A 26,133-nucleotide genomic window follows, 5' to 3' on the forward strand; every position below is an offset into this window, starting at 1 on the left:
GCCTTACTTCAGTGGTAGGGAAATTATTAGAGAGGATTCTTCAGGACAGGATTTACTCCCATTTGGAAACAAATGAACTTATTAGCGAGAGGCAGCATGGTTTTGTGAAGGGGAGGTCGTGTCTCATTAACTTGATTGAGTTTTTTGAGGAAATGACGAAGATGATTGATGAAGGAAGGGCAGTGGATGTTGTCTATATGGACTTCAGTAAAGCCTTTGACAAGGTCCCTCATGGCAGACTGGTACAAAAGGTGAAGTCACATGGGATCAGAGGTGAGCTGGCAAGATGGATACATAACTGGCTCAGTCATAGAAGACAGAGGGTAGCAGTGGAAGGGTGCTTTTCTGAATGGAGGGATGTGACTAGTGGTGTTCCACAGGGATCAGTGCTGGGACCTTTGCTGTTTGTACTATATATAAATGATTTGGAGTAAAATGTAGCTGGTCTGATTAGTAAGTTTGCGGACGACACAAAGGTTGGTGGAGTTGCGGATAGTGATGAGGATTGTCAGAGGATTCAGCAGGATATAGATCGGTTGGAGACGTGGGCAGAGAAATGGCAGATGGAGTTTAATCTGGACAAATGTAAGGTAATGCATTTTGGAAGATCTATTGCAAGTGGGAAGTATACAGTAAATGGCAGAACCCTTAGGAGTATTGACGGGCAGAGAGATCTGGGCGTACAGGTCCACAGGTCACTGAAAGTGGCAACGCAGTTGGATAAGGTAGTCAAGAAGGCATACGGCATGCTTGCTTTCATCGGTCGGGGCATAGAGTATAAAAATTGGCAAGTCATGCTGCAGCTGTACAGAACTTTAGTTAGGCCACACTTAGAATATTGCGTGCAATTCTGGTCGCCACACTACCAGAAGGACGTGGAGGCTTTGGAGAGGGTACAGAGGAGGTTTACCAGGATGTTGCCTGGTCTGGAGGGCATTAGCTATGAGGAGAGGTTGGATAAACTCTGATTGTTTTCACTGGAACGATGGAGGTGGAGGGGCGACATGATAGAGGTTTACAAAGTTATAAGCGGCATGGACAGAGTGGATAGTCAAGCTTTTTCCCAGGGTGGAAGAGTCAGTTACTAGGGGACATAGGTTTAAGGTACGAGGGGCAAAGTTTAGAGGGGATGTGCGAGGCAAGTTCTTTACACAGAGGGTGGTGAGTGCCTGGAACTTGCTGCCGCGGGAGGTGGTGGAAGCAGGTACGATAGTGACTTTTAAGAGGCATCTTGACAAATACATGAATAGGATGGGAATAGAGGGATACAGTCCCCGGAAGTGCAGAAGGTATTAGTTTAGACAGGCATCAAGATCGGCGCAGGCTTGGAGGGCTGAATGGCCTGTTCCTGTGCTGTACTGTTCTTTGTTCTTTGTTATGACTTAATGTAAGTGCGATCCCAAAAAAGAGAGAACACAAGATGTGCAAAGCAGTTTTGTTCAAATGTTGTGCAGACACTGCCAAGTTGGTCACTATTGATACCTGGTATCCAATGTGTGAATGGCACTTGGGGTTAAAAGGTATGCTGTTGTCAACATTTAGTTACATATTCATTGTTTCTACACTGTTCTTGTATTTTTACATTTGACTTGCAGTGAAAAGCACATTTTAAAAAAGCACAAGAAATGCAGGTAGTCCGTGTGTAAGAAGGTGCAATCTCCTTCCTTGTCCTTCACAACCACCCGAACGGTGTTACGCACTCCCTGGCCTGAAGCTCGAAGATTGGTTATAGCCATTTTATTCAAAGCATAACCAGGATCAAAAGCCACTGATCATGGTTTCTCCTCATCCAAGTAAGTACTGATAAGAACAGATACTACACTTGATCTTAACCAAAAGGCAGAGAAACGAGTTGTGAAACAAAAGTCTGATTGTAACTGGGCAATGCTGTCTACCAGGAATTTGTGCTGCAGGTATGTGCAAGCATGTAAAATTAATTCTGCACTTTTAGAGTGCTTTCAAGCATTATAAATAGTCAAAGTACCATTTGACAATACTATGGTCAAAGTTCTTGGAGATTTATATTCTTTGCCTGGTTGCCAAGTTGGCAACTTGTCAAACGTTTTTTCAAAAGCATTATCAGTGAATAATTGTTGACACCAGTGATTTAAATACCTTCTCAAAACAGAAGCATTCTTGCCCTACTACTTAAATATATAATCCTTTAGTCTTTGCTTATCTGTTTAACCATCTGTGTTCTTGATGTTCAAAGGTTGTTGTTGATCTCTGACGAGCAGCATAATAGGAGCTGATTTGTGAAGTGAAGAAAAAGGAAGAGTTAAATCATTGATTACTTTTCCCATGTTTCTAGTCAGTATGCTACAGCCTTAATATTAAAAAAAAAAGCACTGTTACACAATTGTCATCCCTTGCCTGTCTGTATTCTACAGAGCCTGTAATCTGTAGGATCCAATTTTGAGTAATCTTTGGCATATGAGGTAGCAGTTGCCATGCTTCTTTTAATATATATTCTCCATTCTTTACAGTCTCTCAGAATCTGTGGCTCCGAGGTTTGATAATTGACCACCTTCCATAATGTATTTAAATGAGGCCCAAGTCCATATTGCTGTTGAAAGGCTGAGCATTGCTTAATTTGCTCAGTGCAAGTGGTAAATGGGGAAGCCCAGTAAAATGAATAAATCCTGGGTATCCCTGACTTTGCATTAAGATCTAGCTTTCAGAAGCCAAAAGTTATTTACATATTGCTGTTGCCTCAAACCTCACCCACCAATCCTCCTTCCTGAGCTCTGAGCATTCCAAGCACATTCATTTGCTGGGAGCAGCAATTGTAATATTATAAATGAGCTTGTGGCCTGGGGGCAACTCATTCAAGCGCAGCCCCGGCCAGAACTCCGAAGTGTCAATCATTAATCCCCAGGAGCTGAGTGCCCTTCTAGTGACTTCCCTTCTGATATTTGCCCCACTCAAGTTACCAACCCCCACCCCCAACCTGGCACCTCTCTGACTGGGTAGTTTGCATTTGAATCATGGACACAATCCCACAGCCACCCTTCTCCAATGTTTGTTTTCTTGTTACTATAGTTTCTATTCTTGACTTTTCTTTCTTATGCAAGAGTAAATCCTTGTTTTACAGTGCTGTTGCTACACTAATGGGGAAAACCCACTCCTCTTCTTAGGCAGTTCCTCGGAAACGAAGATGACTTTCTTCCACTCCAGGGATGTGGGTCCTTAGGTGACTGAATAGTCCAATTCTGGATCCGCACTCTGCCACAGGTGGGGCAGGTGGTGTTTGGTGAGGCGAGTGAATGGGATGCTCAAATTTCCGAACGCTCCTTCCGCTGTTTGCGCTTGGTCGCTGCCTGGACATGTTGACGTTGTTCGAACTAGCTGGCACCTTCGCAGATGCTTCTTCTCCATTTTGGGCAAGAGATTCCTATGAATCAGTGGAGATGTCATATTTTTTCAGGGAGGCTTTAAGTGTTCCCCCTGCCCTCCTGGCAGCCTCTTGCTGTGACAGAGCTCGGAGTAGAAAGCTTGTTTTAAGAATCTTGCGTCAGGCATGCGGACGATGTGGCCCGCCCAGTGTAACTGACTAGCCATGACCAATGTCTCGATACTGGGGGTGTTGGCCTGAGAGAGGACACAGATATTGGAGCCCCTGTCCTGCCACTGAATTTGTAAGATCTTGCGGAGGCAGGTAATACTGCGGCCCTATAGACCATGAGTTTGGTGCCTGGTTTGAAGTCTTTGTCGTCAAACACTCTTTTTCTTCAGATAACCGAAGGCTGCGCTGGGACACTGGAGGCGATGCTGAGTTTCATCGTCGATGTCTGCTCTTGCTGAGAGGAAGCCCCCAAAGTATGAGAAACGATTCACATTGCCCAGTGGTTCGCCGTGGATCCTGATCGTCAGAGGGCAGTGTTGCACTGCGGGAGTAGGCTGGTAGAGGACTGTTGTCTTCCGGATGTTTAGCTTAAGGCCCCTTCTTTCAAACGCCTCCATGTATACATCAAGGGTTTGAAGCTCGGCCTCTGGGTGTGCGCCCTAGGCCCTAGTTATCAACTCCATTTTTTCATTTTATCTTTCCTAGTCTGTTTTTCACTTTCCTTCACTGTATTTTGATTTTGGTCTTCTCCCCTGCCACTCATTATTCCCTCTCTGCAATGAATTATTTTTTTAAATTCAATATCTTTCGTTAATACTCCAAATCAGTCTGGCCAGAGACTTTTGAGCCATAAATTTCATCTTGCATTTCTTTTTAATTAGTTCAATAAATTATGTAGAAAAAGGAAATCCTTCAGAATAGCTAAGCCTTTCCACCTATTAGGAGTGCATTTGTTTTTAAATAACGAGGATCTTTTAACAAGTTCTAAATTAATTTCTGTCCACAAAGGATTGGGGGGGGGGGGGCAGGGGAAGGAGAAGGAAAAGGAAAAGGAAAGAGAACCTATCAAGTTGGTTTAGACCCAGTCATCAAACACACAGACTCCATTCGGCCCATCGTGCCTCTTTGAAAAAGCTATCCAATTAGTCCCACTGTCCTAATAAATAAAAACAAAAAGTGCTGGCAATACTCAGCAGGTTTGGCAGCATCTGTGGAGAGAGAAACCAAGTTAACATTTCAGATCTGTGATGTTTCACCAGAATTGGCAAACATTAGAAAAGAATTAGGTTTTAAGCAAGTGAAAGTGAAGGGGGTGGGGGAGAGAACAAAGGGGAAGGTGTTTGATAGTGCAGGAGAGATTAAATAACAAAGCTGTCCTGGGACAAAGGCAAAGTGTGTGCTAATGTTTATGGTGAAAGACAAAGCATTAGTCCGGAGAGTGTTAATTGCAGAATAATGAGCTGCTCTGTCGATATAAAAAGCAGGCACATGGTTAAAAATAAAATATTAAAAAAAGGTCAGTTCCATTGTCCTCTTTCCCCATAGCTGTTCTTTTTCACGTGTATAGATCTCTCCAGTTACAATTGAATCTGCTTCCACCACCCTTTCAGACTGTGAATTCCAGATCATGACAACTTGTTATGCAACAATAGTGAGTTTTCCTTAATAGTGTATCTAATTAGATTAATATTCCAATAAACTGAAACAGAAAAATAACTGGGTGAAATTATTTACATATTTTCCGAAATGAAAGCAAATGTTGAGAGAATGCACTAATCCCACAGTTATTATCTCCAAGTGGCAGTGACCAAAGGAAGCAGCCAGTAAAAAGCTGCGTGGACAGGTACTGTTATCTTGTGTTTTTTTTTCCTTTTGTGTTAATGAAGTTCATTTCAAGGTCATGTTGCAAATGAACCTTGTTACTAAGGGCTGTAAACAGGCTAATGGCAGCTGTTGCAGTTCTGATAAAGCCACAAAACTATTAGTTCTGTAATTCCGTAAAGAGCATAGGGGTCCTAAGTTTACTTGTAAGTAGGCTTCTAGTCAACTTCTGACATGACTCAAACCACGCTGGGTTTCCCAGTTTAATCCTTGACAAATGAGTTGCGTTATCTCTTCACAGTCAGTAACCACAGTATGTGTTGCCTGAGTTGGCATTCTCCCTTAGCCCGAACTGGATTGAATAATATGGTTTATATTTTCTGTTGATTCAGGATTGGAATTACCTAACTATTGAACTTGCAGCTGGAATCCAGTCTTACAAATCTTTCAGCCACCCTTTCCTCTCGACAGGGTATGTACAACTAGGTTTGTTTGTCTTCAGTAAATCAGGTGTAACTACTGTTTTTAAGGCTTACAACTGATGAAATGCCTACTTGTTGGTATAGGAGAAATATTTTGTTGAGGATGAAACAGGTTTTTGCGATAAATAAATTAATATTTGTATAGAATCTTCAGGCTTAATGATTGCACTCATTAAAAGTTTCAACCATAAAAATGCAAACAAAGTGTTGGGGTTCATTTCTAGAGGGGTGTAATTGAAAAGCAGAGAAGTTGTGTTAAACTTGTATAGAATCCAGGTTAGTACTATGCACAGTTCTGAACTCCATATTGCAAAATGAATGTATAAACACTGAAGAGGGTGCAAAAATACAAAGATGATTTCTGAATTGAGATTATAAATCATCAGGAAAGACTGAACAGGTTGGGGTTCCTTTTCTCTAGATAGGATAGACGTAGTGAAAATGTTTTCATTTATAGGGGAAACTAAAGGTAGGGTTCAAAGATATAAGATAGTCACTAATAAAGCCAGTATGGAATTCAGGAGAAATTTCTTTATCCAGATAGAATATGGAACTCACTATGACACGGAGGCGAATATCATGATGCATTTAAGTGGAAGCTAGATAAACACTTGAGGGTGAAATGAATAGAAAGATATGGATGAAAGAGTTTGATGAAGGTGGGTGGGAGGAGGCTCCTATGGAGGAAACACTGGCAAAATTGGATCGAACGACCTGTTCAAAAAATAAAATTAGAACTTATAGCTGTTACGGCAGGAGGAGTGCACTGTCTTTTCTAGTTCCACTTCTCCACAGGTCACAGCATATATTTAATTTATTTCCCATTGACCGGTACGGTCAATCATAGACTCTGGCCGGAATTTAACGGTAGGCAGATGGGAGCCAGCCACTGACTGAAAAGTCGGTGGCGCACCAGCTTCCGCCTCACCTGGGGATCCGACCCGTATTTTGCGAGTCTCCGGGCTTCAATTGGTGTGAGGCGGGACTTCCACCCGCTTGAGGTAGGAAGTCCCGCTTAATAGAACTGCCGGCCAATCAGCGGGCCGACTGCTCTTAGTCCCTGCAGTGCCACTGGGAGTGGTGGCCACTGCTGGGACTGCAGCCCAGCATGAAGACAAGATGCCTGGGAGCCGGGAAGGCAGGTACGTTTTGGTTGCCTTGCCGGGGGTGATCGGTTGGGCCCCGGCAAGGCAAGGATGGTCAATTGTGGGGGTGGGGGAGGCATGTTGGTTCTTGGGGGTGGTTGGGATAGCAGGGGTGGCCCTCATGATCGGGAGAAGCCACCTGCTTTTGTTAGACGGCTTCTCCCGGCTTCAGGACACGCACTTGCCATGCATAAAATTCGCATGGAGGCAGGTGAAGGCCCTTACATGGCTGTTAAGTGGCCACTTAAGGGCCTTGATTGGCCCGGGCCGGGTGGGCTGTTTTCCGCCGCCGCCCTGCGTAAAGTGGTGGTGGAGGCAGGAGCGGGTCAGGAAGGTCTCCTGGTACCTTTCGCTCCGTTTTACGCTGCCCCTCCATCACCATCCTGCTCGTCGGGGTGGTGTAAAATCCCAGCCTCTATTTTTATCCCAGAATAAAACACACCAACCAGGTTTCTTGAATAAACAAGTCTTAACCAGTAATGAAGTAAAGCATAAACACACAGATTGAAGTATAACAGTTCTCTTTTTACCTTAGCCCCTCACACTCACACACGTGCATACATACACACACACGGCACAAGTTGGGAGTGCGATGGAATACTCTCTACTTGCATGGATGGGTGCAGCTCCAACAACACTCAAGAAGCTCGACACCATCCAGAAAAAGCAGCCCGCTTGATTGTTTGTGGATGGGGAGCCAGTCACCCCCTCCACCACCGACACACAGTGGCAGCAATGTTTACCATCTACAAGATGCTCTGCAGCAATGCACCAAGGCTCCTTCGACAGCACCAAGGTTCCTTCCAAACCCGTGACCTCTACCACCTCGAAGGACAAGGGCAGCAGATGCATGGGGGAACATTACCACCTGCAAGTTCCCCTCCAAGCCACACACCATCCTGACTTGGAACTATATCGCTGTTCCTGGATCTCCCTTCTTAACAGCACTGTTGGTGTACCAACACCACATGGACTGCAGCGGTTCAAGAAGGCAGCTCACCACCATCTTCTCAAGGGCAATTAAGGATGGGCAATAAATACTGTCCTAGCCGGCGACGCCCACATCCATGAACAAATTTTTTAAAAACTCCCTAAGGCAGCGAATTCCACATTTTCACCTTTCTTTGGGTATTCTGAATTTCCTATTGAATTTCTTGGTGACTATTTTGTATCGATGGCCTCTAGTTATGCTCTTTTTCACAAGTGGAAACATTCTCTCTTCATCCACTCTATCAAAACCTTTCATAATTTTGAAGACCTCTCTTAGGTCACTCCTCAGAGAAAAGAGACCCAGCCTGTTCATATTTTTTCAGAAATATACCTTATTCATAAAAATTTGTAAAAATTACATTACAAAACAATTCAAATTTGACATTTTGGAAGTGCAATAGAAATCCGATTCATTTGATACAGAACATGAGGTGCCTCACAACTCTTGCCATTCCATTTTATATACAATATACGTTGGCAATATGTGGCAAAAAACATTTTTTGGTGCATTCAGCCTGGAAGGTTTTACACAGTTTTCAGACCCTCGGTCTAATATAGTGGGTGGACCTTAGACAGTGGTCTTTCCCCATTGAGCCTTTGCTGCGGCTGCCCCAAGCTTTAGTGCATCCCTCAGCACATAGTCCTGGACCTTGGAATGTGCCAGTCTGCAACACTCGGTTGTGGACAACTCTTTGCGCTGGAAGACCATCAAGTTTCGGGCAGACCAAAGGGCGTCTTTCACCGAGTTGATGGTCCTCCAGCAGCAGTTGATGTTTATCTTGGAGTGCGTCCCTGGGAACAGCCCATAGAGCACAGACTCCTGTGTTACAGAGCTGCTTGGGATGAACCTCGACAAAAACCCACTGCATCTCTTTCCACACCTGCTTTGCAAAAGCACATTCCAGAAGGAAGACCAGCAAGTTTTGGGCAGACCAAAGCATGTCTTTCACTGAGTTGATGTCTATCTCGGTAGACTTCCCTGGGAACAGCCTGTTTCGGAGGTGTTTGGGATGGACCTCAACAAAAACCACTGCGTCTCTTTCCGCATCTGCTTTGCAAAGACACATCTGATTAGGATCCACCATTCTCAGTTCAGTCTTTCCTGATATGTATACCCATGCATTTCTGGTATCATCCTTGTAATCTTCTCTGCACCCTCTCCAGTTTCTCTATATACTTTTTATAATATGCCGACCAGAATTGCACGCAGTACTCTTTGTGGTCTAACTAAGGTTCAGTACAGATTCAGCATAACTTTCCTACTCTTCAATTTTATTCCTTTTAGAAATGAAGCCTCGTGCTTGGTTTGCTATTTTTTTTATGGCCTTACTAACCTATGGCAGAACTTTTAGTGATTGGTGTATTTGTACTCCGAGACCCCTTTGTTCCTCTACCGCACCCCCCACCCCTCGACTTCCAAATAATAAGTGGCCTCCCTATTCTTCCGACCTAAATCTACTACCTCACCTTTATCTGTGTTGAACTTCATTTTCCAATTATTTGCCCATTCTGCAAGTTTATAAATATCCTCCTGTAATTTTTGCAGTCCCCCTATCAGTATTGACTATCCTCCCCAATTTGGTGTCATCCACAAATTTAGAGATTGTATTTTTGATTCCAAAAAAAATCTGGTCATTGCTATTTGTGGGAGCTTACTATGAGCTTACTTGGCTGCCATGTTTCCTACATTACAAAAATTACACTTGTCATGCTCGCCCCCCACCTGCCAAGAAGGAGGCACATAAATTTTGTCATGAACATTGATTTTTAACTATTGGAGCGAGGAAATGACTTGCTAAACAGATCAGCCATGATGGGAAAAAAATGTACATACCAAAGACTTGCAGGTTGATAGGTAAATTGGCCATTATAAATTGTCACTAGTATAGGTAGGTGGTAGGGAAATATAGGGACAGGTGGGGATGTTTGGTAGGAATATGGGATTAGTGTAGCATTAGTATAAATGGGTGGTTGATGTTCGGCACAGACTCGGTGGGCCGAAGGGCCTGTTTCAGTGCTGTATCACTAAACTAAACATAAACAGACATCAAAGGTGAGGAAGTGCATTCCAGGGCCTGCTAAGGAGGATACAATCCACAAGGGCCAGGACTGGTTAGACCAGCTGGTCACATGACTACTGTTCCAGGGTTTTCTTTTGAACTGGCCACAGAGAGTTTGAAGGCAGAGTGTCTGTTTGCTCCTGGACTGAAGATCTCTCCTGTCTGCTCCCATCTCTTTCTCACAAGCCTCTGAATCCACTGAAGACACATGAACCCCAAGAGAAAAGTCTCCTACAGTGAACAAGGTTTAAGAAGAATACTGGGCCCCAACAAAAAGCAAGATCTACCTACAATCAAGGACTCTACAGTGAGCTCGAATAACCATAACAACAACTCTTCAGATATTGCCTCAAACTTTTCCACTTTATTTTCTTCTCTTTTCTGTCTCTATTTGCATGTGTGTATCGTGTATGCATGCTAGCGTGTGTGCGTTGTGCACCTGTATGGGTCAATCGAATTAGAGTTTAAGTTTAATAAATTTCAACTTTTCTTCTTTAAACCTAAGCCTGTTTGTGCTGGTTTCTTTGCCTTATAATTGGAAAGCAGTGAACAAGGATTCACCAAGGGGGAGCTAAAAACGCTGTTTAAAAATAAAACCCTGTTATTGTAAGACCAGGTGAGAAAGAGGCCTTGGGTTCCCTTTCAGCCTTCACCTGGTCATAACACTTTAAAAAAAAAGTACTTCATTGGCTATAAAGCACTCGAGTCATGAAAGGCTGTAAATAAATGCACATTCTTTCTTCAGTGATCAGGAGTGGAAAGCTTCTCCCTCACTCATCCCCTTCCAAATTCTGGAACCCTGAGTTGATCTGTAGTTGCCACACCAGCTTAGATACCATATCTCTGTATAGACAAGGGAAAAGATCTGGAACTTTTCTGCTCTGTATTGCTCAGTTACACACTGTTTAACAACTGAGCCCCTAGGGAGCTTATATTTTTAATTTTATTTATCATTTTAGTTTCAACCTCTTTAAAGAAGCTGTACACCATAAATAAAACTGTTATATGTTATTGCGTAGCCCCACTGGGAAACAAGTGGAACTGATGAGAGTTACTTAATAAAAGCAAAATACTGCAGATGCTGGAAATCTGAAATAAAAACAAGAAATGCTGGAAATACTCAGCAGGTCTGGCAGCATTTGGGGAGAGAGAAGGGTCACTGACCTGAAACGTTAACTCTGCTTCTCTCTCCCCAGATGCTGCCAGACCTGCTAAGTATTTCCAGCATTTCTTGTTTTTATTATTTATGATGAGAGTTACAGCCTTTTAGAGAGAGATAACTAGAGGGATGAGAGGGGAGAATTCTTCAATTATTTGAAATTTAGACGTGCATGAACAATCTATGTTTAAATTTTATGGTTCTTTTCAAAAACTCAGCCTCATTGATCCAACTTCTCTTTAAGATTGTCAGGATTGCCCTTTTGGAAACTGGCCTCCAAACACCTATATACTGCTTTTCATATTGGTACCATTTAATTAAGACTTGCGGGCTGGCTCTTGACACTGTTGCTAAATCTGGTTAACTTATCTTGGCAGCAGTCTTGTGGTCCTGATTTTGTTTTCCCCGTGGAAGCAACAATATTGGGAATAATTATATCCAGGTGTTGAATTGCATGCACCAGTATTAACCCCTTTAAAAAGAAATAGATATATCCTTTTTGATGGAGATCTGTATATGGGTTAACTAGATCAGATTTTTCACACTCTGAGACTGGGTCTATTCATTTGTGAACGGTTTGCTTTAAGGGTGATTGGTTACTACAAAACTAAAAAAAATCAATGTTTTTTTAAAAAAAAGATCTTTGTTCAGGAGCAACAAATTTATAAAAAAACAGAGTTGGCAAGTACTTGTTTTAAAACCCTCAGCCTGCTTAAAGCTTGTAACTCCTTAAAACCAATGTTTATCATTTCATTTTGGGTCACTGGCAGGTAAAAATACAAAAGATCAAATGGAGAGGTATCGTCTTTGTTTTGTCCTCAGTTCCTTGTATGTGAGTTTGAGAGAGAGGAAAATTGAAAATGTTGGAAATCTCATGGGATCAACTTGGCTTGTACTTCCTTGAGTACAGAAGATTCACGGGTGATCTAATCAAGCTGTTTACAATGTTAAAAGGATTTGATAGTTTTCCTGTATCCAACCAATTTCCTCTGGTGGGGGAAATCAGGAATAAGGTGACATCTTAAAATTAGCCATTTAGGAAAGAAATCAGGAAGCACTTTCTCCACTCAAAGGGTAGCAGAAATCTGGGAAAACTCTCTTCCCCAAAAGGTTGTGAATACTGGGACAATTGGAACTTTCAAGATTGAGATCAGTAGGTTTTTGTTAGGTGGGGGATGTGGAGATAAATTGAGTTGAGGTACAGATCAGCATTGATCCAATTGAATGACTGAGCAGGGTCAAGGAGCTACATTTGAAAGAAAAGATGGGTTAAGGTTTTGAGTGGGTGTCCTTCATTAGAACTGGTGTAGGACAGACATTTGGCCCTTATATTACAATGACAAAAACAGAGGGAAGTGACAACAACTGGTATTTTCTGGAATAGAAACAAGCTAATGATGTTTACAAAGAAGAAGCTACCTTTTATTGGGCTGAGAACAAGTCTCACATGAGGTTTTTTTTTATCTTGCCTGAACCCTTTGGGCTCTGTATAGGGAAGCAGGAGCATCATTGGCCACAGAATGTTTCCAGAATGACGTTAGAACAGGTTGATTGCCAGTCAGCAGGGAAGTGATGTTTGGTCAGAACTGAACAGAAAATAAAGGGGAGGTAAAACGTGGAGCAAAATTGCAATAGTTAGTTACTTTCAGAAATACAGGTGAGGAGGTATAAGTGAGAATCCTTGTCTTGGGGAGAGAAAAACTTGCGAGTGTTCTGTTTACTATCCGGTGACACCTGCTTAAAGGTGCGAGTAGATATCAGGCGACGTATGAATCAGGGTCACTTGCTATGAATCTGTGGAGTGGCTGCTGACACTTGCTGTTGAGGCTCAGTTGCAAAGAATGGCTATTTGGGTCCTGTATTGGCTACAAGTGTGTACTGGAATGTTACAGGTGTATGCCTTCATGAGAGATGGGGATAGGTTTTGGATAGTGCATGGAAAAAGATTGCAACACAAACTTCTGTAATACAGCTGCCAATTTTGATGGAGACAAAAGCTGTTGTTAAGATTTTTTCATTTTAATATAAAATTCACTTTTCCTTATATCTGTCATTTTTGTAGTATTTACTGGAGATGGACTGAAACAGGAACTTGCAGCAGAAGGATTAGGAAAGCCAAGAGAACAGAACCACTGATAACAGATAAGTGGGCAGGCATTCAGAAGTATGAATGCAATGTCTTATCTGTGTTTGTCAGCAGAAGTTGTTTTGGTTAATAAAAACAAGAAATGCTGGAAATACTCAACAGGTCTGGCAGCATCTAGGGAGAGAGAAACAGAGTTAATGTTTCAGGTCAGTGACCCTTCTTCAGAACTGGCAAATATTAGAAATCTAAAAGGTTATAAGCAAGTAAACATTTCTAATAGTTGCCAGTTCTGAAGAAGGGTCACTGACCTGAAACGTTAACTCTGCTTCTCTCTCCACAGATGCTGCCTGACCTGCTGAGTATTTCCAGCATTTCTTGTTTTTATTTCAGATTTCCAGCTTCTGCAGTATTTTGCTTTTGTTTTGGTTAGTATCTGGTCTGTTTTGCATTCGTTGTGGAGCTGAGTTGTATATGCCGAATTGGTGCCAGTTTTAATGACCTGGACTGCATAGATAGGCTTCAAATAAGTGCCGTTGTAGACTTGGGCCAAATAAAACTTGAGCCAGCCCAGCAACCAAATTCTACCTCTTCCGTCCACTTAATGCCAGCTGCATCCGTGTACCCAACTCCAATACCTGATATCCATTCCAAGTGTCTTTTATGCCATCGTATTGCTTTTAACAGGTGCAAGTATAAATCATCTAAGTACATGCCCACAAGACTCAAAAGTGTGGGAAGCTTCCTGGATTGACATTTTTTGGTTTTAGATATTGTGGAGGGGAGGGGTAGTGGATGTGTGTGGGGTACTTTTCTGCTGACCTTCCTTGAAAACCTTAACCTCCTCTATGCCTCCATATCATAAAAAGTTGGTCTTTATTTCGGAATAAGATGAGTTCATCTTTGTATTTAATTTTGTGGACAGCAGGTTGGCCACACACCACACTTGCAGGTTTATATACTGAACCCAGATTATGGCTCTGGCTCTTGGTAGGAACAAAAGCAAATGTTTTCTTCCCTGAGCAATATTGGCTGTGTCCTTAATATCTATCTATCAAGTTGCTAGGAGTTCAATATTCCACTGTGGAGTGAAACTGCTCCACACAGATTGTGCACCACTTTCTGTCTGAATTCAAGATTATAGGCTCACTGCAGAAACGTCGACAGAGCATTAGTTGCTTTAGTTTTTCACAGGATCTGCATTTAATGTACCCATCTTTTTGTGTTTTATTTCCTCCGTCAGAAGTTTAACATTTTACGTAATTTCCCTTGACCATTTTCTTTCTATTCTATAGAGGGCTTTCTGAATAGTGGGGATTGTGGGTAAGCAGAGCTTCCATTATTCTTGTATTTAGGTTTTCCATGCTATTGATTTACAATTGGGGAAGAAAATTGTTCTACCTAATTTTAAAATCTTCTTGCTTTTAAGATCTCTTTAATATTGCATGGACCAGATCATATCTGAAGTAATCTGAAGTGTGAGACGCATCTGTAATGAGAAACTTGAAGGTATATTGCATCTTTACATATTTATTGTTACCAATTTTATCCACTCTCCTCCTCTCCTGAAGCTTGGTTATTTCATGTGAACCTGGGCAATGATTGATTGTCACCGGATTGTTTTATTATGGGGGAACCCCATAGCTCATCCTGTTCTTTTCCGCTGTTCGCCCAAGTGCACTTTGAGCAGCAATTACTGGATAATAAGGAGCAGGGATCACATGTTTATTCTTCTCCCTAGCTACAGGGGCCCTGAAACCAATTGTAGCATTCCCACTGCCACCCCAGCTGAGATTAGTTTAATATACATTTCAAAAATCATTTTGCTTGAGATGATGCAAGTCATACTCCATACAATAATTAGCCAACTTCTCTTGGAATGATCTTTGTCCTTCCAATTTAGTGTAGCACCCTTGTCATGTTAAATAGAAAAAACCCAATTAGCTTACTAAAGTTCTAAATGAATCAATAAAACTGTTGCTGCTTTCTGCTTTTGTATCGAGAACTTCTGCCGTGATTTAAATGATCATTTATATTTATGATGTGTGTTTAAAGTAGTAAAAATAAAAAACCCTATTACATTATTTTGTAATCACTAACCACTTTAGATAACTGTGTGAATCTTTAAAATTTCAGGGCAAATTTAACTGTTTGAACATCTGAGGTTTACCCCTTTCACTCCCTGTCCCCAGCCCCGTAATCTAAATTTGACTCTGCTTTTAAGTGCTCTGTTCCTACCTAATGTTGAGACAATGACTGCAAAAGAAGAATGAAATTCGTAATGCAATCTTTTTTCACGTATGTCTCCGCTTTGCCACTCTGCATCCTCTATATAATACTGAACAGCCGTTTTTATTGGTAATCCATAACTGCAAATAAAATCTCAATCAAGATTGTTATGGCATTCAATTTTTCTGTCCTTTGTCCTTATGAAGTTTATTAGTTTTCATCTAGATCATATTATCTGGACTGATGTTCAGCTGGCAATACAAAAAGGTAAAAGTGGTAAACTTTTTTTTGTAAAATTCTTTGTAAATTGCAAACAGTAACAAACTCTTGACCATGAATTTAAAGTGTAGACTTTCTGACTGGGTCTATGGACCCTAGGGAATGTGAACTCATCAGATTTCTCTTGGGCTGAGGCCAGGCATATTGTAGCCCATGAGGGCTCCAATATCTCAAGAATTCTGAATTCTATATGCTTTTTTCATGTTTCTGTTGACTCGCAATATTATTTCTATACATAAGCAAATGTTCTCTGTAATGGCACTGTTTTCCTTTGGTTAGCTAATGCTGTCTTTTTAATGTTCGAATAGGGATTTCATTGGAGCTTGTCAGTATTTGCAAGGGGTGCCATGTAGTGTGTCAATGTTTGCGTGAGATCTTTTGACGCACAACCTTTTCTCACTGTTTATGACACTTTTGAGCAGTGTCGTTAAATAACTAGTTTACAAATACATACCATGATTATATGTCCGGGAAGGTGGTGGCGTAGTGGTAATGTCACAGACTAGTAATCCAGAGCCCAGGCTCTGGGCACATCTTGCATTGGCAGATGGTGAAATATGAATTCAATTAATAAAAAAAAGCTGGAATTAAAAGCTAGTTTAATGGTGACCATGAAACTATTGTCGATTGCCGTCCTTACCTGGTCTGACCTACATGTGCCTCGTAACTGCCCTCTGCAAAACAATAGCAAGCCACTCAGTTCAAGGGCAATTAGGGATGGGCAATAAATGTTGGCCTAGCCAGCGATGTCCATAAGGGATAACTGGGCAGGGGTTCAGAAATATGAATGCAATGTCTTACATGTGTTGTCAGCAGAAGTTATATTGATTAATATCTGATCTATTTTGCAGAGTCACAGTATGTTATGATGGCATATGGAAAAATTCACTTTCTTCCCTTCCCCAATAAAACATTTTTAAATGAGAAAATTGCTTCCTGAAGGATTTTAAGTACATTTAAAAGTAGAATAATGGAGTAAATTGCAAAATGTACATTTTTCTATTATTTGGTAAAATATTGGCACATTATGAAAGGTGGCATATTGCAACGTAACCAATTTCTTGGAGTAACACAACTGGAGTGTCTTATGCATTAATAGTTGCAGACCTAATTTTACACCTGACAGTCTTTTTGGTTTAAATATAACCTGATCTTGTTTATTAGGTTTGCAATTTGTGTAAATGTTGCCCTCTCTCAACATATTCCTAATGTCGACAGCTCTCGAGTTAGAAAGAATTTTTTTTTGTATTTACACAAGACGTTATCAATTCTGGAAACATTTCAAAGCACTTTGCACAGACCTAGAGTTTGTGACTGCTGTGTGGCTAAATTTGAGTTTTTAATAGAGAAAACATCTGAAAATGGGAAGGGAGGAAGAAGAATCAAGTGCAGACATTGTGTTGTACTAAAATGCGAGACAGTAAGTTAAAGATAAAGAAAAATAATTAAAAATAAGTGCACTGGACATCTTGTTTGTGTGTGTGTGTGTGTGTTTATTTAGCCTGCCTTCGTTCAGCGCCCCCAGTGGCCGCGGGTGGGCAGTGCGCCTGCTTGTTGGGCTGCGCTCCATCGCGCCCCCAGCGGCCGCGGGTGGGCAGTGCGCCTGTTTGGGCTGCGCTCCATCGCGCCCCCAGTGGCCGCGGGGTGGGGGTGGTGGTGGTGGTGGGGGGAAGGAGGTGGTCGGAGCGCGGCTGTCGACCGCGTCACGTGACGGTGCCTCCGCCATTAAGTCTGGGACTGAGGCTCTCATTAAAGGCCAGGGACTGAACACAAACCCGAGTCGCAGAGAGAGAGAGAGAGAGAGAGACGAGTAACGGGGGGGTGGGTGGGAGGGAGGGAAAGGAAGGAAGGAAGGAAGGAAGCGAGGAGACAGATGCCTTCACCTCGTTCCTCTCTCAGAGGAGGAGGAGGAGGAGAAGAAGAGCGAGGAAAAAAAGAAAAGCAACCAAAGGGCAACTAAATAAAAACACCTCAGCTTTCATGTGGAGAAAATATTTGAGGGAATTTTCCTGAGGGGAAGGACTTTTTAAATTTTTTTTTTCTGTGTACATATTTTTTTTCCTTTCGAAGTGCGCGTTAAATATTCGTCGACGATGCAGGGATCGTGATGATGAGTTCGTCCGGCTGCTGGGTGGCGAACGGGGCGAGTTTGGAGGATTGCTATTCCAATCTCTTCTCTCTGGTGAGCGATTGAAGCGGCCGTCGCGCAGCCATTTTCAAACCGCGGCCTTTTTACTCAGGCGCAGTGAAGGGAGATAGTGAGGAGGGGGTGTTTAAAAATACCTCATAACCTCTCATTTTAATATATTTCTAAAACAGACCAGATCCAAACAACTCCAATTTCTCTTCTTTAAAAAAAAAACTTTAAAAACCGTCCACTTTTTAAAAAAAGAACACTTTCCCTTTTAGTACTGTTAATGTTTTATTAAATGTACAACTTGCACACGTTTTGTAAATGTCTTGAGATGAATACCTGTGATTTCTGGCGATAAACATTGTTTATTAGGCCAAATGTCTAAACTCTTAAACTTGCCGTCAAATAAAAGGCGACTTTGCCTCTTTTTTTCCTCCTTGGCTAGTCACTTATACTGAAGGTAGCCTTTTCTGAAAATATATCTGCCTGTACTTTTAATTTTTACATGTTGAGCTGTGGGTATTTTAGTTGCCATTTTCCAGTCAATTTCGGAACGGTATTTTAACAAACAAAACTGGGGGTTGAAATGTTTAAAAACATAAAAATTACGAAAGGCTCCAAAGCTGTCATTTTATCTAAGACGATTTAAGTTTTTAAATAATTATAATGAAGGGTTGCATGTAGAATGTAGTCTATCTTTTTTGCACTACCCCCCCGGAGGCGAAGAGAGTAACTGCGTCGTAAAAGGGAAGTGTGTTTTCAAACCCCAGAGAAAAGCAAAAAAAAAAGCAACCAGTTTCAAAATGAGAACTCCAATCGGCTGAGGAGAGAAAAATTGAACTGTCAGAGTTTTAATGTAATGGCAGGGAGGTTGTTTTCTTGGGTGTGTAACTTTTTTCCCTTGTGGAATGGAAAATCTTTCTAAATTCACGAAGTGAAGGGAAGTTGTCAAAGGTCACTTTTTACTTGGATTGTATTTCTAATTGTATCGGGTGGAGAGAGTATATGTTTCAGGCACCTTTTTGTCTTGAGCAAGGCAGTCGAAGCGATATGTGAAATAAAAACTTTAAAAATATTATTTCTAATCCAAGCTTGTTGATTGCTATCGGAACAAATTTGGCCAGTGCATTCCTCTAAGCTAACAAAGCTTGCTCATATCGTCTTTGATTTTATTAACATTGGATATAAGGAAAGGGGGTGATGAAATGGAAAGTTTCAGACCCAGTGTTTCCTTTTTGGTCATATGGGAGTCTTAAATGATCTTGGACATAGAATCATAAAGATTAAGGCACAGAAAGAGGCCACTTGGCCCATCGTGTCTGTGTGGCTTTTAAAAAAAGTTTTTTTTAAACCTCAACTTCTTGAGAAGGCAGCTGGACAGCCATATTAAGATGACTACAGTTGCACTCATTCCAGTTGAATGTGTTGCTGCTTTTCAGCATTTTTTGAAGTGGAAAATGTGGATGAGTTTAAAAAAAATGCAAATAGAACATGGAAAATAAAGTGGACTTCACTCTGGGATTTCAAGGAACAAATGTTGTGGTGGAAAGTGACCAGTACAGTTTGAGCCAGAAAAGTAGAATTGACTTTTAATTTTAAAAAGACCCTATTTTCGTTCTTTTCTGCCCTCCCCTACACCTCAAATCCATGAGGAACTCTCATTTTGTGACGACAACGCCGCCTCCTCTAGCTGAGATAACATGAATAATCTAAGCTGTAGACTTCATGACTGCTGTAGTTTTCATTGGTGCCTGGCAAGAGATCTGATCAAATGGAGTCAGAACAAAATTAGTTCTTCCTCCTGTTCTGTTCCCAAAAAAACATGAGAACTTTCATCTTCAGTTTGGCTGAAAAATATTACCAAATGCTGAAGGAGGTTTCAAGCAAGCTGTTAAACTGACACTTGAACCTGTGATCTCTGGTTGGGATGTGGGTGCTTTTGTATTTATTTCCTGTATTGGTTTGCCACAAGGTCCTGCCGACATCAGTGAATAATATTTTGAAGATCTACTGTTGGGGAAACAATCTTTCTCCAAGCGAAGTGCCAATATAATTTTTATAATTTAGTTGATCTAAAGTAGATGGCTAGCACAGGCTTGTGCTCAAGATTTATGGTTTTGTAGTGAGTGGTACAGCCTGCACTTCTTTAAATGAAAAGATGTTATGCAGTTTTCCTCCCTTTTTATTAATTTCCATTTCCTAATGTCACTGTCAGTGCAGACCTGATAGGCCAAATGGCCTTCAGCTGTGCTGTGCTGGACTGTACAATAATTCTACGATTGTTGCTGGCGTTTGGCTTCACGGATGCTGGCTAACCTTGTGTTACTTCTGCCAAGCAGGCCTTCTTCATATTACATGTAGACAGTGAAAGCTGACAGCTTATTCATTTGGTGGTGGGGTGTGGAAATCACAGCCAAGCCCAACCCTATGTTAACTGGTGTACACTTTATAGTAAGAAAGAAAAGAGACTTGCATTTGTATAGTGCCTTTTATGACCACCGGATGTCTTAAATGCTTTCCGGCCAATGAAGTAGATTTGACGTGTAGTTACTGTTGTAATGTAGGAAACATGGCAGCCAATTTGCGCACAGCAAGCTCTCTCAAACAGCAATGTGCTAATGTCCATATAGTCTGTTTTTGTGGTGTTGATTGAGGAATAAATATTGGCTAGGGTATCGAAAATAACACCCATGTTTTTTGAAATAGTGCTATGAGATCTATTGCGTCCACCTGAGAAGGCAGATGAGGCCTTGGTTTAATGTCACATCTGAAAGATGACATCTGACAGTTGGAGTGTCATCCTTGATATTTGTGCTCAAGTCCTGGAGTGGGACTTGAACCCACAACATTGTGATTCAGTGGTGAGAGTGCCAGCATCTGAGCCACGGCTGATGCACAGTAAGGCTTAATAGATGGCAATTGAGTGTGAACCATGACTCTAGTTCCTCACCCCCCCCCCCCCCCCCCCCCCCCCCCCCCCCGGTCACACTTCCCAGTCCACTATTACTCAAGTCCAGTTTTTAGCAGCGTCTTTGCTCATCTGGCTGATATCAACACAGACTAAGAATTGAATATTCTTATCTGTGTTGCTTAGCACATTAAGGTGGTGACTTTGCTTAATAGGCCATAAGGAGGGCTGCGTCTTAAGCGGAGATAAGTGCTTGTACTTCATTATACCAGGCTGTTCTACATTGTTTGCTACCCTGTTGTCAACTGAAGAGTAGTCTTTCCGTAATTGATCCCTTCCAGTAGTAGCAGTTTGTGACTGAATTCTGCAATGAAAGCTGTCAAGAACATCATGCTGTGCTGTTCTCTATGGTATAGTATCTTCTTAAAGGGGGAATGCCTAAGAGGAATACAACTTTTTATAAATAAATCCATGCATATGCATACTTTCTGGCCAGAGGCTTGCCAGATCTGATCTTGCGGTTGGGCTGCTCTATGATGTCACTGATAAAATATCCTGGAGTGACTCCATTGAAAACAATTGATTTCAGACTTCGGAGCAGATCTAGAACCAGTCAAGCCCAGGAAACCTAGCCTGGGTTTGGCAGCACTGCATTGGCTGTCTCTAGCCAGTCCAAGGTTGTGGGCTACTCCTCTTTTTTTTTTCCCCCCATTTGTTTCAGCATAGCCACTCTGGGATCCATGGGACTGCTGCCTAGTAGCGATGTCATCTGAGCACCCGAATAGTGAGGAGATCTAACCTGCAGGTTTCTGTTCTGGTTTAAAAAGAAGTTGTATTTAAAAAAAAAAACTGTGGGGAGGAATTGCTCAACATATTGCACCCCCCCCAAACCCCCCAGCTTACTTTCCCCTTAATGAAAACAATGATGTTGAGTACATACAGAATTTGGAAGAAAATAAATTGATGCCTGTCTTTTGGGACCCACTCTGGAATTGACTACATATTATTATCCTTGATTTTGAGGCCTAGCCTTTAATAGGAGCTATATCAATCCTGTCCTCTGCCAATGTGCTTGCCTGTGCTGCAAGGTCATTACCTCGCAATCCAGAATGGGAACTCTTGTTATTTTTCCCCCAACTTGCTGCTTTCTCTTTCTCCTGTCCCCCCCGCCACCCCCAACAAAACCTGGGATGTTGAGGCCAATTGTAGTGCCTCCCTATTAAAACTTCTTGATCCATATAGCTATGTTACTTATTGACCCATTGGGAAGCTTACAGTGTGATGTACTTTGATTTTTAAATTTTCATTTCCTTCTCTCCTGACTCGCTTGAATTTGACACTTGCTGAGGCTTGGGTATGCAGTTAGCTACTGTACATTGTTCACTCGTGAGCTTTGGCAGTGAATAATAAACTGTAATATTTATATTGGGAGTATTGTGGCCAAGCCCTGTCCATCTTGTCAACACAAGCACTTTTCATAATGGTTGGTGTTGGTCTAGGGGAACCCTGTTACGAACATTTTTTTAATTTGTTTGTGGGATGTGGATGTCGCTGGTTAGGCCAGCATTTATTGCCCATCCCTAATTGCCCTTGAGAAGGTGGTGAGCTGCCACCTTGAACCGCTGCTGTCCATGTGGGGTAGGGACACCCACAGTGCTGTTAGGGAGTTCTAGGATTTTGACCAAGTGACAGTGAAGGAATGACGACTTACATACGAACATACAAATTAGGAGCAAGAGTAGACCACTGCTCCGCTATTCAACGCTATCATGGCTGATCTGATTGTAACCTCAACTTCACATTCCTGCCTCTAAAGTGTGGCTACCTGACCTGAACCAAACTGGACCAGACCCGACGACAGGTTTGGGTCAGGTCTCTCTTCTGGGTCCAGCGTTCGGGTTGGGCTGGGCGTGGACAGTGCTGTCTTGCTCCAGGAAGTAATCTTAAATGAGTATTCAGGACCTCAAGGCGGGAAATGTGCAGTCTGGACTCCGCACTCTGCAGTAAAGCCTGGCTACCTCACCAAACCTGACTACGTGTGTCTGGGTCGGCATTTAAAAAAATTAAAGGACTCTGGCCCGGGTTGGGTTCGGGTTGGCTATTGTTGGGGTGGGCCCGTGTCAGATTTAAATTTTATACCCGAGCCAGGCTTTACCTGCCACACGCAATAACCTTTCACCCTCTTGCTTATCAAGAATCTCCCTACTTCTGCCTTAAAAATATTCAAAGACTCTGCTTCCACTGCCTTTTGAGGACGAAAGTTCCAAAGACTCATGACCCTCTGAGGAAAAATCTATCCACATCTGTCTTAAATGGGCAACCCCTTATTTTTAAACAGTGACCCCCTAGTTCGAGATTCTCCCACAAGAGGAAACATCCTTTCCACATTCACCCTGTCAAGATCCCTCAGGATCTTGTATATTTTAGTCAAGTCGCCTCTTACTCTTCTAAACTCCGGCAGATACAAGCCTAGCCTGTCCAACCTTTCCTCATAAGACAACCCGCTCATTCCAAGTATTCTAGCATACCTGCTCTGAACTGCTTCCAACACATTTATATCCTTCCTTAAATAAGGAGACCTGTACTGTACACAGTACTTCAGATGTGGATTTGCCAGTGCCCTGTATAACTGAAGCATAACCTCTCTACTTTTGTATTCCATTCCCCTTGCAATAAACGATAACATTCTATTAGCTTTCCTAATTACTGGCTGTACCTGCATTCTAACGTTTTGCGATTAATGCACTAGGACACCCATATCCTTCTGCATCTCAGGGCTGTGCAATGTCTCACCATTTATATAATATGCTTTTTTTATTATTCCTGCTAAAATGGATCTTTGCCAACTCACTTAACCTATCTATATCCCGTTGTAGCCTCTTTGTCGTCTTCGCAACTTGCTTTCCTACCTATCTTTGTGTCATCAGCAAACTTAGCAACCATACCTATGGTCCCTTCATTCAAGTCACTTATATAAAATTGTAAAAAGTTGAGGTCCCAGCACTGATTCCCTGCGGCACACCAGAAAATGACCCATTTATGCCTACTGTCTGTTTCTTGTTAGCTAGCCAATCTACTGCCCATGCCAAAATGTTGCCCCCTACACCATGAGCTTTTCTGCAAAACCTTTGATGTGGCACCTTATCAAATGCCTTCTGGAAATTCAAGTACAGTACATCCACCGGTTTCCCCTTTATCCACAGCACATGTTACTACTTAAAAGAACTTGGCTATTTTTCAATGTAATGGAGCCTTCCCCGAATCTAGGGAATTTTGGAAAATTAAAACCAATACATTAAGTATCTCACTAGCCACTCTTAAAACCCTAGGATGAAGTCCATCAGGACCCGGGGACTTGTCAGCCCGCAGCTCCAACTATTTGTGATTGTAATTTTCTTGAGTTCCTCCCTCCCTTCCATTTCTTGATTTACAACTATTTCTGGGATGTTACTTGTATTCTCTATAGTGAAGACCGATGTAAAATACTTGTTCACTTCATCTGCCATCTCCTTATTTTCCCTTATTAATTCCCCAGACTCACTTTCTATAGGACCAACACTCACTTTTTGTTAATTTTTCTTTTTAAAATATCTATAGAAACTCTTACTATCTTTTTTATATTTCTAGCCAGCTTTCTGTCACTAATTTTTCCCTACTTATCAATCTTTTAGTTTTTACTGTGTTTATATTCTGTCCCATTTTTGCGGAATTATATGCTTTTTCTTTAAGTTTGATACTAACTAACTTTTTAGTTAACCATGGGTGGTGGGTCCACTCCTTGGAATTTTTCTTTCTCGTTGGAATGTATCTATTCTGTATATTTTGAGATATTCCCTTAAATGTCTGCCACTGCGTCTCTATTGACCTATCCGTTAACCTACTTTGCCAGTTCACTTTTGCTAGCTCTGCTTTTGTGCCCTCATAATTGCTCTTGTTTAAGTTTAACATACTTGGACCCACTTCTCTCCCTCAAACTGAAGTAAATTTCAATCATATTATGAACACTGCTGCCTAGGCACGCCTTCACTGTGAGATCATGAATTAATCCTATTCTGTCCAGAACGGAGCAGAACAGGGTGGCGCAGTGGTTAGCACCGCACCCTCACAGCTCCAGGGACCCGGGTTCAATTCTGGATACTGCCTGTGCGGAGTTTGCAAGTTCTCCCTGTGACTACGTGGGTTTTCGCCGGGTGCTCCGGTTACCTCCCACCGCCAAAGACTTGCAGGTCTTTGTAAATTGGCCATTGTAAATTGCCCCTAGTGTAGGTAGGTGGTAGGGAATATGGGATTACTGTAGGGTTAGTATAAATGGGTGGTTCTTGGTCGGCACAGACTCGGTGGGCCGAAGGGCCTGTTTCAGTGCTGTATCTCTAAATTAAAAAAAAAAATAAATAAAACGTGCTGTTCTAAGAAACTATCCGGAAAACATTCTATGAATTCCTCATCTAGGCTACCTCTGCCCATCTGATTTTTCTAGTCTATATGTAGATTAAAATCCCCTGTGATTATCACCATACCTTTCTGGCAAACACCCATTATTTCTTCCTTTTATACCCGTCCTACAGTGTTGTTACTTTTAGGGGTCCTAATTACCACTCTTACAAGTGATGACTTGCCTTTATCATTTCTCATCTCAAATCAAACTGCTTCTACATCCTGGTTTCTTGAACTTGGGTCATCCCTCTCTATTGTGCTAATACCATCATTAATTAACAAAGCCACCCCTCCACCTTTTCCTAGCTTCCTGTCCTTCCTAAATGCCATGTATCCTTCAATGTTCAGGTCCCATTCTGTCATCCTGCAGCCATGTCTCTCTAATGGCCATCAGATAGTACTTATTTCTTTCAGTTCACCTGCCTGCTGGACTCTTGCTCTTGGCTGCAGAGAAAAGTGTCAATCCCCCTCACTATACTGTCCCCTACTACCGCTACTTCCCTTGCTCCCCCCACTTGAATAGCTTCTTGTACCATGGTCAGTCTGCTCATCCACACTACAGCCCTCACTCTTGTCTATACAAGCTGCAAGAACCTCAAACTTGTTGCTCAATTGCAAGGGCTGAGGCTCCTCCACTTCCACCTTCTCAATTTCCCCTTACCAGCCTGACTGTCAGTCACACCCTCCTGTCCCTGACCACTGACCAAAATAGATGACCCTATCCTAAGGGGTGTAACTGCCTTCTGGAACGGTGTCTAGGTAACTTTCCCTCTCCCTGATGGATGGCATTGTCTGCAGCTCGGCCTCCAGCTCAATGACTCTTAGCTGAAGCTCCTCAAGCCGCAGACATTTACTACAGACATGGTTGCCATGGATTGCCGTGGCATCTAGGAGCTCCCATGTAATGCAACCGTGACACATCACCTGTTCTGCCATCATTATTGTGTTAATTTAATTAACTTTATTTTCCTTAATTAATTTATAGTGCCCTTCCTTACTGAACTCCCTCACTTACCAAACTTCCTTCTCACTCTGTGCCCTCTAGCAGTACTCAGTGCAGACT

At 42.1% G+C, this 26,133-nt stretch overlaps 1 protein-coding gene and 1 pseudogene across 2 annotated transcripts in view; one reads left to right on the forward strand and one right to left on the reverse strand.

Annotated features, from left to right (window-relative positions):
* Positions 1-1,717: 1,717 nt before the first annotated feature.
* LOC137346908 (U2 spliceosomal RNA) lies at positions 1,718-1,852 on the reverse strand (annotated as a pseudogene).
* A 15,443-nt stretch (positions 1,853-17,295) lies between these two features.
* med13a (mediator complex subunit 13a) overlaps positions 17,296-26,133 on the forward strand; it is a 178,956-nt gene continuing 170,118 nt past the window's right edge. For both annotated transcript variants that reach the window (XM_068010720.1, XM_068010721.1), the window contains exon 1: positions 17,296-17,776. In XM_068010720.1, the coding sequence (XP_067866821.1) occupies positions 17,702-17,776 (75 nt within the window). In that variant the 5' untranslated portion in view covers positions 17,296-17,701. The remainder of the gene's footprint in view (positions 17,777-26,133) is intronic.

This window comes from Heterodontus francisci, chromosome 30 (assembly GCF_036365525.1).
Source record: "Heterodontus francisci isolate sHetFra1 chromosome 30, sHetFra1.hap1, whole genome shotgun sequence".
NCBI classification, from domain to species: domain Eukaryota; kingdom Metazoa; phylum Chordata; class Chondrichthyes; order Heterodontiformes; family Heterodontidae; genus Heterodontus; species Heterodontus francisci.